This window comes from Paramisgurnus dabryanus, chromosome 9 (genome assembly GCF_030506205.2).
Source record: "Paramisgurnus dabryanus chromosome 9, PD_genome_1.1, whole genome shotgun sequence".
NCBI classification, from domain to species: Eukaryota; Metazoa; Chordata; class Actinopteri; order Cypriniformes; family Cobitidae; genus Paramisgurnus; species Paramisgurnus dabryanus.
The window spans coordinates 31,245,813-31,259,368 of record NC_133345.1 but is presented as its reverse complement, the minus strand read 5'-3'; the positions used below and the strand labels follow the sequence as shown (position 1 = coordinate 31,259,368).

At 35.7% G+C, this 13,556-nt stretch overlaps 1 protein-coding gene across 3 annotated transcripts in view; it reads right to left on the bottom strand.

The window, feature by feature from the left end:
• Positions 1-13,556, bottom strand: part of fam168a (family with sequence similarity 168 member A) — a 46,875-nt gene that overhangs the window by 17,762 nt on the left and 15,557 nt on the right. For 2 of the 3 annotated variants that reach the window (XM_065257851.2, XM_065257850.2), the window contains 2 exons: positions 5,785-5,905; positions 750-841 (listed from right to left, as the gene is read on the bottom strand). In XM_065257851.2, the coding sequence (XP_065113923.1) occupies positions 750-841; positions 5,785-5,905 (213 nt within the window). The remainder of the gene's footprint in view (positions 1-749; positions 842-5,784; positions 5,906-13,556) is intronic. The other variant, XM_065257853.1, reaches the window with a different exon arrangement.

Genomic DNA, 13,556 nt, shown 5'->3' with positions numbered 1-13,556 from the left:
CTCGTGTGAAGTCTGAGACGCGTTGTGTTTGTCTGTTGATCAGTGTCAGATGTGTCTCAGCAGATTAAACCTTCACTCAGAGTTTACATGATTTAATGTCTGCATGTTCTTGCTCAAAAAATGACAGTGTCTGTATCATTTCTATTGTAAAGAAATGGACATATAATAAAATATTAATATGGATTTAAACATTGTTTGACTAAAAATAAGCGTTTCTCTCCGTCTAAAGTGAAAGTGAAAGTGAAGACAGGGTCCGCTAGACGAGTCCTCTATCGCCCCCTGCAGGCATTTGTTATAATACATACATAATGCTTTTTATTTATAGGCCACAAGTGTAATGTATTTGTTAATGTTGTCTAATGTAAATTGGTTTTAATACCTTATTTGAACCAATTATTATTGCATCTGCGTTATTATGTAATTTTAAATGCTACTGCTCACTTGGGTCTATTTTTAATACCCCAAAATAACAAATTACTTCATTTTCAGTTAGCAAAATAATTGTTAGGCCCAGTCCTTGATTAGTTAAAACATTTAAAAATAATGTGATTTCAGTTTCTTATTCATTTATTTTATCATTGAGGGTTTCTTAAAAAGTGTAAAAATATCGTCTTGTCTCGTTCTCGTGAACCCAATCTCGTGTTTCGTCTTGACTCGTGGATTAAGTGTCTCGTCACACCCCTACAAAGAAAGTAACATTTGCAAAAAATCATAATGTGACCAACCCCTAAAAAAAGGTTTACACGTACCTGTGTATGCCATATTCTTAGGATTTCCGTACGGGTTTCCCGGTTGAACTGGACTGTACACCGGGTTCATGGTGGAAGACAGCCTGTTTTTACTGAGAGGGAGAGAGAGAGAGAGCAAAAGAGTTACACAGATGATGTAACTTCTGTATAATCTTCCTAAACAAACCAAAATAATCCCTCTCCGCCAACACACAAACACACAAAACGCACATCCTAACAAGATTCAACATACGGTACATGTCCTTACAGTCTCACACGATAAACATCACTCTAATAATGACAAAAACACATTTAAAGATGATTTACAGCGTTGCATTTGAAATACATTTCACAATCATTATAAATTATTATGCATAATTTATTTCTTCACAACAGTAGCCCTGGGGCATGACATCATATACTCTTGCTCATATATTTTTAAAGACATCGAGTTTTCACAAAAACAAGTCATTTTAAAACAAAAGACATTTTATTGGTGCAAATCAAACATGACTAGAGCAATTTCATTGAGACATTGGGGCACATGACATTTGTCAGACATTATTATTAGCTGAGATAGTTTGATAAAAGAGGCGAAAGATGCTTTCACCCGAAGACATTTAAAAAGAGAGAAAATAAAATGATAAAAATGGAAGTAAAGGAAGAGGATGAAGGACCTCGACCACACACAGTAGAAATTAAAGGATGAAAATAATAAATTTTAGTAAAATCATCCCATAAATGCATTCAGTTGACTGTTAGGTCCTGAATGATGACAGCGATGTTCATAATGCAAATCTTTAAATCTCGATTATAAGCTTAAGACCTTTGAATACTTTTTAGGCACCCACGGTCTCTGTGGTGAACAGTGCACTGTTAGCAGGTGTGATGCGAGCGTGTGATATGCGTACGTGTGTAGGAGATGTGATGTGTCAGAGGGGAATGTGCCTGTTAGAGCGAGCTGATGATGTGATGATTGCGATCACACATTGACAAACACCAGTACACAAGATCAAGGTCATGACGTCCTTCTAGATTACACTTGATGTCAGGGAAAGAATAAAGAAATAAACACTTAGACCAAGTCTACAATTTTTATTGGCTTACAGTTTTCAATATACATATAAAAACGGCAGTATAAAATTGAGAGTTTCAGTTCTGGATGATGATTGGTCAATCTCAGCCCTGCTAAAATACACACTATGGAAACAGAAAGGTTGTGTTTATCGTAGCTGCTTACTGAATATTGTTTAAATGCAAATTTGTAACCAATACATTACTCCATGCTATCCCAGACAGAAGACGACTCCGGGACAGATCTGGCCTGGAGTCGTCTGCAGTATGGGATGTCAGATTGTGAACAGTCAATGCTATTCACAATATATGATGCACATGCATTATTTCTATGTGCCAAGTTGCTTGGCAACAGCCAAGAGTGAGGCTGGATGCTGATTGGTCAATATGGTGATTATTAACAAATGTAATAATTTAATGTCTTTAATATAATCATATACGCCTTATTTAGTCCGCCACCATGTTGATTTTAAACCGAGGCTGTGAGTGATGGACGTCCAGAGCGTGCGCTTAACACTTATTGTTTAGTATCAGGATGCTGGTCATTCAGCCATCAAAACAAAGAAAATACATCATTTTACAAATTTACACAGGACAAAGAACCTCAAAAATCATGGATTGTTAAAATTAGTAGGGACATATGACCTAATGTAAGATGTGAATAGCACATCGTGTACATAATATCTGTTTTGCATATTAGGTTATTGGCTAATCATTAATTTCTCATGTTGTAAACATGTTTACTTTTTTTAAAACTCCAATATAGTGCAACAATACAATATTTTATGACAACAACTAAGTAGACATCTCCAGTTTGTATAGAACGTGAGAGTTTACCTCACGAGAGTTTTTTCAAGACCTAATAACCTGTGATTGACTTGATAACAAGCTATTTACAAGATAGTTGGTTGTTCAAGTATTGTTAGAGGTAAAACCCCACATGAACCCCCAAAGTTGTGTGCAAATATTATTTATTTAGAAATGAATCCTGCTTCTGTTGATTCCGGTCAATGTGCTTAAAAAACTCACCGGAGAAAAGTTTTTAACGTATTCATGCCTTGCGTTTTTGTAATCTAAGTTATATGACTATATTAGTGTTTTAAAGAAAAAAGTAGCATGCGCACATCATTAGAAATTATGAAAAAACACTGCTCTTATCTCAAAATTAGGTCATATGCCCCTTTGCATTTTAACACTCCATGATTTCTGAGGTTTTTTGTCCTGTGGAAATTTGTAAAAATGATGTATTTTCTGTGTTTTGATGGCTAAATAACCAGCATCCTAGTACAAAACAATAGGTTTAAACTAGGGATGTCCCGATCCGATATTCTGGATCGGTATCGGGCGGATCCGGGCTTTTAGGCTGGATCGGATATCGGATTGAGGAACGACAACATGACCGATCCAATTCCTATACTGTGCTATAGCTGTGGTTTTTACTGACAAGCTATTAAAAGGACAAAGTATTATAAAAGCACCATAAACGTTTTATGCAATATATACAAAGTCTTTTAATACACTCAATAGCTTCATGTGAAGGAACAAACGCACATTTAAAGATATTTAACACAGAATATCATAGAAACACTGTAACTTGCAAACTGAGTTAATCCACTGGTGAAGTAGACGGATGAAATGCGTCATTTACAGACGCGCAGACATACACAAAACTGTAAGCTATTTTAAAGATCTGATTTTATAAAGTCTCAGTAAGCTGTTGGATGGATGCAGTTCACTATGTACTGAGCACACGATGCATCTATTCTCTTTGTGTTTTAACAGTTATGAACTTTCCATTGCGTAGCAAGAATTCCCATGAAAGGATGCTTCAAGTGCATCAATTCTGCACCCAGAAACCTCATAAACGTAGCGCATCAATTCTGCACCCAGAATGTGCATAAAAAGTCCGGTCAAGCGCATAATTCCCAAAATACCATATGACCAGTTTCGTTGCAAAACGAGATAACTCCGTTTTAAACATTTATGTCAAAACGTGTTTATTATTATGTTATCATGTTATTTAGGGATCGACCGATATTGATTTTTCAGTGCCGATGCCGATACCGATTTTTGTTTCATCAGCCTTAGCCGATGACCGATACATGCTGCTGATTTTCTTGAGCCGATATTTGGAGCCGATACTGTTTTTGCTCACTCAATTTACATCATAAAAATGACACAATGATGAGCCAAATGTTACAAGTCTCAATTTAAAAAAGTAACATTTATTGAACTTAAAAAACCTAAATTTAACAAATAGTAAAAACAGGTGAGGGTGCTATGGAACCATCCTTAGATGCTGTCATGGAAAGGTTGATTGTTTTTAGTCACATGACCTCCAATCGCTTGCGGCTTCCAGCACTCTGTCTGTAAATAATGCCAGAAAAAATCGGCGAACACGGCAGCGATAGACATAAAACGTCTTGGTTACGTATGTAACCCACGTTCCCTGAAGGAAGGGAACGGAGACTTCATGTCGTGACCGACTGAAAGGGAACTCGCAAATACCACCCCGATATATCGGCTGGTTGATATATCGGTCTATCACTAATGTTATTATTTTGTTTTACAGTGCTACTTAGCTGTATTTTTTAAGTTATGAAGGTTTAAATCCAAACAAACCATCTGCAGTCGAATTGATATTAATTGGAATGCACAACCAAAAAATTTGATTTCTGAAAAATTAAAAAAACGGAGTTATCTCGTTTTGCAACGAAACTCTTCATATGCACACTTAAGCTTTTTTACTATGACAGTTTTATGCAATTAAGGAAAAAATATTTAGCATACTTAACTGATCAAACGTACCTATTATATGTTTTCCTAAACACTGCCATTAATAATTATTAATGTTTCCTGTAACTTGTAAATCATTAAATTAAATTATTATTTTTTACATTTAAATTATACTAGAGGTAGCAGAAAGCACTATACACATTTAATTACAGTAGTATCAGGCAGGTATCAGTATCAGCTGATATTCGGAATTCTGGTATCGTAATTGAAAATGAAAAATTGGTGGTATAGAGACATCTCTAGTTTAAAGTAGTGATGCACATATGTGTATGCCGCCGATTTTTTTTTTGATGAATTTGAAACCATCTGCATATCGGCAAGAGAAAGGCAGATACCGATTATTTATTAATTAACTGTGTGAAGGCAATAAGTTGCATGACTGTTGCATAATCCAGCATTTTTTTGAAAATAATTATCAAAATAATTAAATAAAATCTGTACAAATTATAATTTGTCAGACATGCGATGGGAGGAGAAACAAAAGAGTATATTAGTTAATTACGTGAGAGACTACTCATTCACGTAAGCCATGCGATCAGAGTAAGAGCATTTAGGAAAATGTATGCGGTCTGGGCTTTTCTCAAAATCTCGAAACATTTTTTATTTTACTTTGTACCTCTCTTATTATGTTGGTCAGTTGGATGTTAAATAGATTTAATCCATGTGGAGTAAAATAATTTGATGCAGAAATAAACTAGCTGTATAGTGTTTCATATCTGTATCGTCTCCCCACCCAAAAGAAATCATATTGGTGCATCCCTAGTTTAAAGCGCACGCTTTGGACATCTATCCCTCACAGACTCGTTTTGGAATCAAACATGGCAGCGGACTGAATAAGGTTGTATGTTACACCCATTACCATGGTAAAACCTGGTTAATTTTGTAAAAGCGTTGCTCTCTCTTTACTAAAGGTATAAAAATAGCAGTGGGCAGGGAAACCTGGGTATGGCTCAGAGACAGAACAAGTCAAGGTCATACAGATCTGATATTATGTAGGTGATAACAGCAGTAACCCTACACACATCAGAGCAAACACAAATCACTCACCTGAAGCTGAATGAGTCAAACACACACACACACACAAACACACACACACACACACACACACACACACACACACACACACACACACACACACACACACACACACACACACACACAGGAAGGTGCCGAGCGCTAGACTGACCTCTTAATGTTCTGACTGCTGTCTGTTGGGTACAGAAAACTGAATTTGTCATTGGGGTGCCCGCTTGCCATTCTCAGTGAAGGAAAGGCAAATGAAGAGGTAGAGGAATGGATATGCAATTCTGAAAATGACAAAAGAAGAAAACAAACAAAAACGAGAGCAGGTCATGATTATAAGGCAAACCATCAAGCACAGGCACAGTAAAGCAAAGCAACACAAAGCAGGCAAAGCAGCGGTCTCAGCAAGCGAGCGAGAGACAAAGAGAGAGCGAGAGAGTGAAACAAAGAGAGAGAGAGAGACAGAGAGAGACAACGCAAGCAAGCAACACATAAAGTGACTAGCATAAAAAAACAAAGCACACATATATCTTCACACACTGATGGACAGATCAGTATGAGACTGAATAACAGTGTAGCAGGGGAAAGCAGTGCTGGTTGAGGTACATTTAACGTAAACATTGCACTTAAATCACTATTGTGACACTTATTTAATGTGATCAGGCCCAAGCCATGCCTTGCATCCAAGTGTATTATTAATTCTAAATGGGACCATTTTTTAAAATAGAGATTTATAAATCATCTGAATAAATAATTTATATTGATGTATGGTGTGTTAGGATAGGACAATATTTGCATTAATTGGCATTAATAAATATCTATAATTTTGACCCATCCAATGAATTGTTGGCTGTTGCTATATACCCATGCTACTTATGACACAAATTTGTGTGTCTGTAAAATTGATGACGACCTTGAAATGTGCTGTAATTTACTTGTAATGCCGCTTTGGATAAAAGTAAATGAAATGTAAAAAACCCTTGCAACGGTCACATTCAATCTAATGAGATTTCTAATGTATTATTTGTTAAAACGTACAAAGAAATGTGTTTTCCTGACATTTCCAAAATTATGCACAAACATTTTTTTCCCCAAAATTGTAATATTAATAATATTAATTCTGACCCTATCCAACATCAGTTTCCAAATCTTCCCTTTCAAATAAAAATGCACTATCAAATTTTAGTGTAGCCTCATTTCAATCTTCATTGTCTCCTTTGCTATTATTACATCTGTATTATATCGGCCATCATATGGTGTTGTGTCTCAGTAACATCATAAATATTTGTTGTTTATGTATATTTAATTAGCAATCCAATAGCGTCCTCGTGAACAGCATATTGCACTGCTGGTAGCTGGTTAAAGGGACAGTTAACCCAAAAATGAAAATTCATGTATGAGTTTTTTTTATTTTGCTAAACACAAAAGAAGATATTTTGATAAATGATGGTAAGCACACAGCTGGTTGACTTCCATAGGAAAAACAAATACAATAGAATTCAATGAGTACTTTGTGTGATTACCCTTTATCAAAACATCATCTTCATCATTTATTAAAATATTTTAATAATGTTTGTTTTCTGCTATGGAAGTCAATGGTTACAGTCAGAATTGCTTACCATAATTTATCAAAATATCTTCTTTTGTGTTTAACAGAAAAAAAGTAATACAGGTTTAGAATGAAAAAATGATGACAGAATTTTCATTTTTGGGTGAACTATCCCTTTAACATCATCGCTGTATTTAACTGAACTGTGTGCACAATACATGCATCTTTTTGTCACGTGCATCTCTCACACTGTTTGTGTGTCGCAGTCAATGAGTCATTAATCAAAGGTAAGCGAATCACCTTGAGACGATCATGGATAAAGGTGCCCTCTCACATCAATACTCTCTCTCTCTCTCTCTCTCTTTCTGTATCTCACTTTCTCCCTCAACTAATGTCTTCCTCACTAGGCCAGTATGATTGATGGCGTAATGAAGAAATATCCCATTGCCGTACAGATGCAAACGGGAAATCTACTTAAAACGCGTGTGTGCATTCGGATCACGTTCAGAGGCAATACAATTGGCTGCCTTTAGATTCAAATTACAGACCTAACAGCATAATTCCTGCCTTTGGAAATACATCTCCCAAGACTTTAAGGTACAATTTTCCACCAATGAATACCACGAGGTTTGAGATTAATGAAGGTTAATTATTATAACTTACAAATCATTACAATTATAAAGTTCAATTGTTTCATAAAAATATTTATAATATTATACTTATGAGTGCAAGATTTTAAACCAGCTCAATGAAAAAGCTGATGCAATAATGGTGAATCAAGAACATTTACCGCACATAAACACATTTAAAGGGACACTCCACTTTTTTTGGAAAATGTGCAAATTTTCCAGCTCCCCTAGAGTTAAACCTTTGATTTTTACTTTTTTGGAATCCATTCAGCTGATCTCTGGGTCTGGCGGTACCATTTTTAGCATAGTTTAGCATAATCCATTAAATCTGATTAGACCATTAGCATCTTGCAAAAAAAAACCCAAAGAGGTTTTTTCCTATTTAAAACTTGACTCTTCTGTAGTTACATCGTGTACTAAGACCGACGGAAAATTAAAAGTTGTGATTTTTGAGGCAGATATGGGTAGGAACTATACTCTCATCCTGGTGTAATAATCAAGGACTTTCCTGCTGTAACATGACTGCAGGAGGCGCAATGATATTATGTAGCAGGCGAAAATAGTCCCATTGGTATCTTTCAATAGCAGGGGACTATTTTTGGGCACTGCATAATATCGCGCCCCCTGCTGCAGCCATGTTACGGCAGCAAAGTCCTTGATTATTACGCCACAATGAGAGTATAGTTCTTAGCCATATCTGCCTAGAAAATCGCAGCTTTTAATTTATTTTATTCTTAATTTTTTGTCAGTTTTAGTACACGATGTAACTACAGAAGAGGCAAGTTTTAAATAGGAAAAATATCCAAACTCTTTGGTTACTTTTTAGCGCGATGCTAATGGTCTAATCAGATTCAATGGATTGAGCTAAGCTATGCTAAAAGTGCAAGCGTCAGACCCAGAGTTCGGCTGAAAGGATTCCAAAACAGTAAAAATCAAACGTTTAACTCTAGGGGAGCTGGAAAATGAGTATATTTTCAAAAAAAGTGCAGTGTACCTTAAAATGGACAAAACTTGTTTACTGGTTTTAACTTGTGTACACCCAGGTCTGCTGGCAGGACGATTTTAGCATTTTTAGGCTGGGTGACCAGCATAACCAAAAGAAAACAACACATACAGATATTTATTTCATCAAAAAACAAAACAAAAAAAAAAACATTCTAATTACAGGTTTGATTCCAAAGGAACACACATGCTGATAAAAGTCTGAACCTTGAATGCACTGTAGAACATTTTAGGTGAAATCATCTCCCAAATGCATAAATGTAAATATTCATGGCCCATGTAAATAAAGCAGAAATGACACAATGAGATATTTAAAATGATTTGCTGTGACACACACAAGAACATTTTACAGTCCAGCAGTCAGAATAAAGCAAAAACGAAACAATAAAATGTAGTCGTTATTCCGAGCAGGTAATATTCACTGCTTCATAAGCTCTTGTAGAAGCCATACACGCTCATCAAGGGTGCACAATGAGGGTTCGAGTGCACACTTGGGTAACTAACCAGCAGTAAATGGCACCAGGCTGCCCTTCCCACGTCCCTGTGGAGTCGTTCACGAGGGTACGGATGTACGGGAAAATGTCTGACTGCTAATACACGGCTGGTTTAATGGATTCCAGAGCGCAATAAAAAAGACAGCGTTAACTGATATTAATGTACGTACATGAAAGAGAGAGAATATTGCGGGGAGAGCGAGAGCACAGACGCTTATAGCTTCTTTCATATCTGCATCACGATTGGATTTCCACATTTTTTCTGGTTATGGAATCGAGAAGCAGTTAATGAAGAAATATTTAAAAATAATGACAGTAACAAACGAAAAACAACGATACATAGTTAGGTCACAAAAACTGTACTTTAAAAACGCACTGTCTGTGAATGTGTCACGTTAAAGCATGCTGTTGCAAATATTAAAGGATAAGTCAATTTTCTTAAAAAAAAAATCCAGATAATTTACTCACTACCATGTCATTAAAAATTATGATGTCTTTCTTTATTCAGTCGAGAAGAAATTATGTTTTTTGAAGAAAACATTCCAGGATTTTTCACATTTTAATGGACTTTAATGGACCCCAACACGTAACAGTTTTAATGCAGTTTAAAATCGCAGTTTCAAAGGCCTCTAAACGATCCCAGACGAGGCATAAGGGTCTTATCTAGTGAAAAAAAAACATACCACTTTAAACTGCAACTTCTCGTCTATCTCCGGTCATGTGACCTGCCAGCGCGACCTCACGTAATACATCATCACGTCAAGAGGTCACGGATGACATATGCAAAACTACGCCCCAGTGTTTACAAGTGTGGAGAAATAGGACCGCTCCGATGTTGTTGTGTGTCGAATGATACTAATTAATGTCTTTGTGTCAGTTTATTGTTTAAAATGGTCCGCAAATGTGCGTTTTATATATGTAACACGTGACCTTTCCACGGCATTACGCAATTACATAAGGTTGTGCTGGCGCGTCACAGGACCGGAGAAAGACGATAAGTTGTGTTTTAAAAGTGCATATTTTTTATTTTTCTCGTTTCGCTAGATAAGGCCCTTATGCCTCGTTTGGGATCGTTTAGAGTCCTTTGAAACTGTAATTTTAAACTGCATTAAAACTGTTACGTGTTGGGGTCCATTAAAATGAGAAAAATCCTGGAATGTTTTCCTCAAAAAACATAATTTCTTCTTGACTGAACAAAGAAAGACATCAACATGTTTGATGACATGGTGGTGAGTAAATGATCTGGATTTTTTTTTTTGAAAATTGACTAATCCTTTAAGATTTATAATTTGAACCAGTTTCTGTCACCAAAATAGAAACGTCAAGTCCGCACACTGATTAAAAATACCTCAAATATTTGATTGATAGCACAACGTTTCGACCTTCACGTCTACATCAGGCACAATGAAGACCCAAAAGTCGAAACGTTGGGCTATCAATAAAATATCTGAAGCATTTTTAATCAGTGTCCGGACTTTACGTTTCTCCTTCTGTGATTTATTTTTTGTTGTCCGACAACTGAACCCAATTTGTGCAATGTGGAGACCTTTTGGCGTCAAGTAAAAAGTAACAGCAGAAATCATAACGGTTTTCAAACAGGTTCTCTCTGTACTCCCACATCTGACATAAGTCAGACAAACATGGCAACCTGGCATGGATACAGGAAGAAAAAAAGGACTTCCTATAGTCTCTAAATAAAAATCTGGGACAGGAGAAACTATTTTAATACAGAAAACACCTTTAATGTCCTTATGATTCTCATACCTACTCAATCATAGCTCTCATCTTACACAATCTCTCCCTTACTTCTTCTAACCAAATCAGTTCCTCCATCCCCCTCCTTATGCTCTATGAATAACTCTCTCTCTCTCTCTCTCTCTCTCTCTCTCTCTTTACATCAGGGTGAATCTGAACACTGCTGCAGTGCCCTTGAGCGCTCTGCTCTCTCTCTTTTTTCTCTGGCCGAGCACACAGTTTGGCTGTTATGATTCAGTTATGTAACACGCTGCTGAAAGGTGCATTGCATAGGGCTATTATATTTACCCTGCAGAATTAAGAGACAGAAAACAATATTTAGGGAAACGCACATGCACAGTGATACTAAGCAGCATTGCATTCACCTCATCAGGCTATTGAAATGACATTCAAGAGAGATTATTTGATTTTTTGGTTCAGCGTGACTGAACAGTGTGACTGAGCACAGCTACTCAAATCCCTTGAAATAAAAACAATGTTTGTGGTTCTGAGTTTTTTTTTTTAAAGACTGTATGCACATATTACTTCAGCCAAAATCACAAACACACTGAATAAATCATAACTTCTGCAACCACTGGAGAAGAACAGACACCAGCCTGAGGAACAGAAATCAGAGATTGACTTCTGAAAAACTTTCTTGAGGGGTTTGCTGTGTGAGGAGCATTACAAGAGTAAAGAGGTTAATGGTGCTGTATTTATATATTGCATTGAGATAAATGCACAAATATACCATGATAAAATCCATAAAAAGTCCATATTGTTTATCCATAATTAGGTTTGCAAGATATATCAGAATAAAAAATATTGCAAATGTGAATATTGCAAAACACATTTTGCAATAGTTTGCAACAACTGAATGATTTTAATACTTCAAAAAGTTATGCCTAGTCATAGTTTAGGTCGAAGCTGATAGTGGAAAGGCTGGTGAGACAGAAAAAAATGATTTCTATTTCCAGAAAGAATGCAAACATTTATACTGCTAAAAATATATATAAAAATAAATAAACTATTTTTAGTTTTTTATAATATATTTTATTATTATTCAAATTATTTTTACAAACTAAAAGTATTATTGTGTTGCATATTGTACATTAAATTATTTAGCAGGTTATCGCAGTTTCATGCAAATAGTGCCATGTCCTTACAATACTTATTGTTGGTCCAGCTAATGTGCACGCTCAGTCAAGATCAAATTTTTTCATATATGTGACCATGGACCACAAAACCAGTCTTTGGGTTATTTTTTTATTGAGATGTATACATCACCCGAAATGCATGGTTTGTATATAGGACAATATTTGGTCAACAAATAGATATTAGAAAATCTGTCATCTGAGGATGCAAAATAATATTTTTTTTATCGTTTTTAAAGTTGTCTAAATGAAGTCCTTAGCAATACATATTAATCATGATAATTATTTTTGATATATTTATGGTAGGAAATGTACAAAATAATTTTTATTTTGACAAAATAACTAAATTATATTTATTTAATATTGTAATGATTTTTGGCATGAACAAAATCTATGATTTTGACCCATAAAATGTTGTTAGCTATTGCTACAAATATACCCGTGTGACTTATGAAATGTTTTGTTTTCCAGGGTCATATTATATATATTTTTTGTTAATATATCCTAATTATGCCCACAATCAGAATCAACTTAGTCTTATATCAGACTGTCTAAAATAGTCAATACTCAACAAACACTGCACAATGCACCGAGGTAAGAGTCTTAATCTGTGAGTTTAAAGTCTAAAGGTATGACAGCATCTTCTCCCTGGACTGGCCCTCAGGCAAACACATCTCTCTTTTCTCTTCTGCTGAACAACACAAACACACTGAATAAATCATAACTTCTGCAACCACTGGAGAAGAACAGACACCAGCCTGAGGAACAGAAATCAGAGATTGACTTCTGAAAAACTTTCTTGAGGGGTTTGCTGTGTGAGGAGCATTACAAGAGTAAAGACCCACAAATACACACATTCCCAAAATACAATCAGTTCACACTATAGACAAAAACAACTATAATTATAACGGTTTTGAACAGTTCTAAATTAATAAGAATAGAGGTTTTTACACCACAAATACCGTATTTTCCGGACTATAAGTCGCTCCGGAGTATAAGTCGCATCAGTCAAAAATGCGTTTTGAAGAGGAAAAAAACATATATAAGTTGCACTGGAGTATACGTCACGTTAATTTAGAATTTTTTTTCACAAAATCCAAACCAAAGAACAGACATTAAATCTGGAAAGGCAAATTATTCAACTAAACAATAGCACAGAACAGCAGGCTGAATAGGTGTCCGTACATGTTAACGTAACATTAACAGTTATTTAAACAATAAACAATAGCATACAGAACATACCTGAGAGGCTGAATAGGTTAAATTAACACGACAAGCCAAATTAAGTTCAAAAAGGTCCCGATGTCATTCCACATCACTGAATCCATTGAATTACATAAATACCGGAGCGGACTCTCACCGCTGTAGACGGT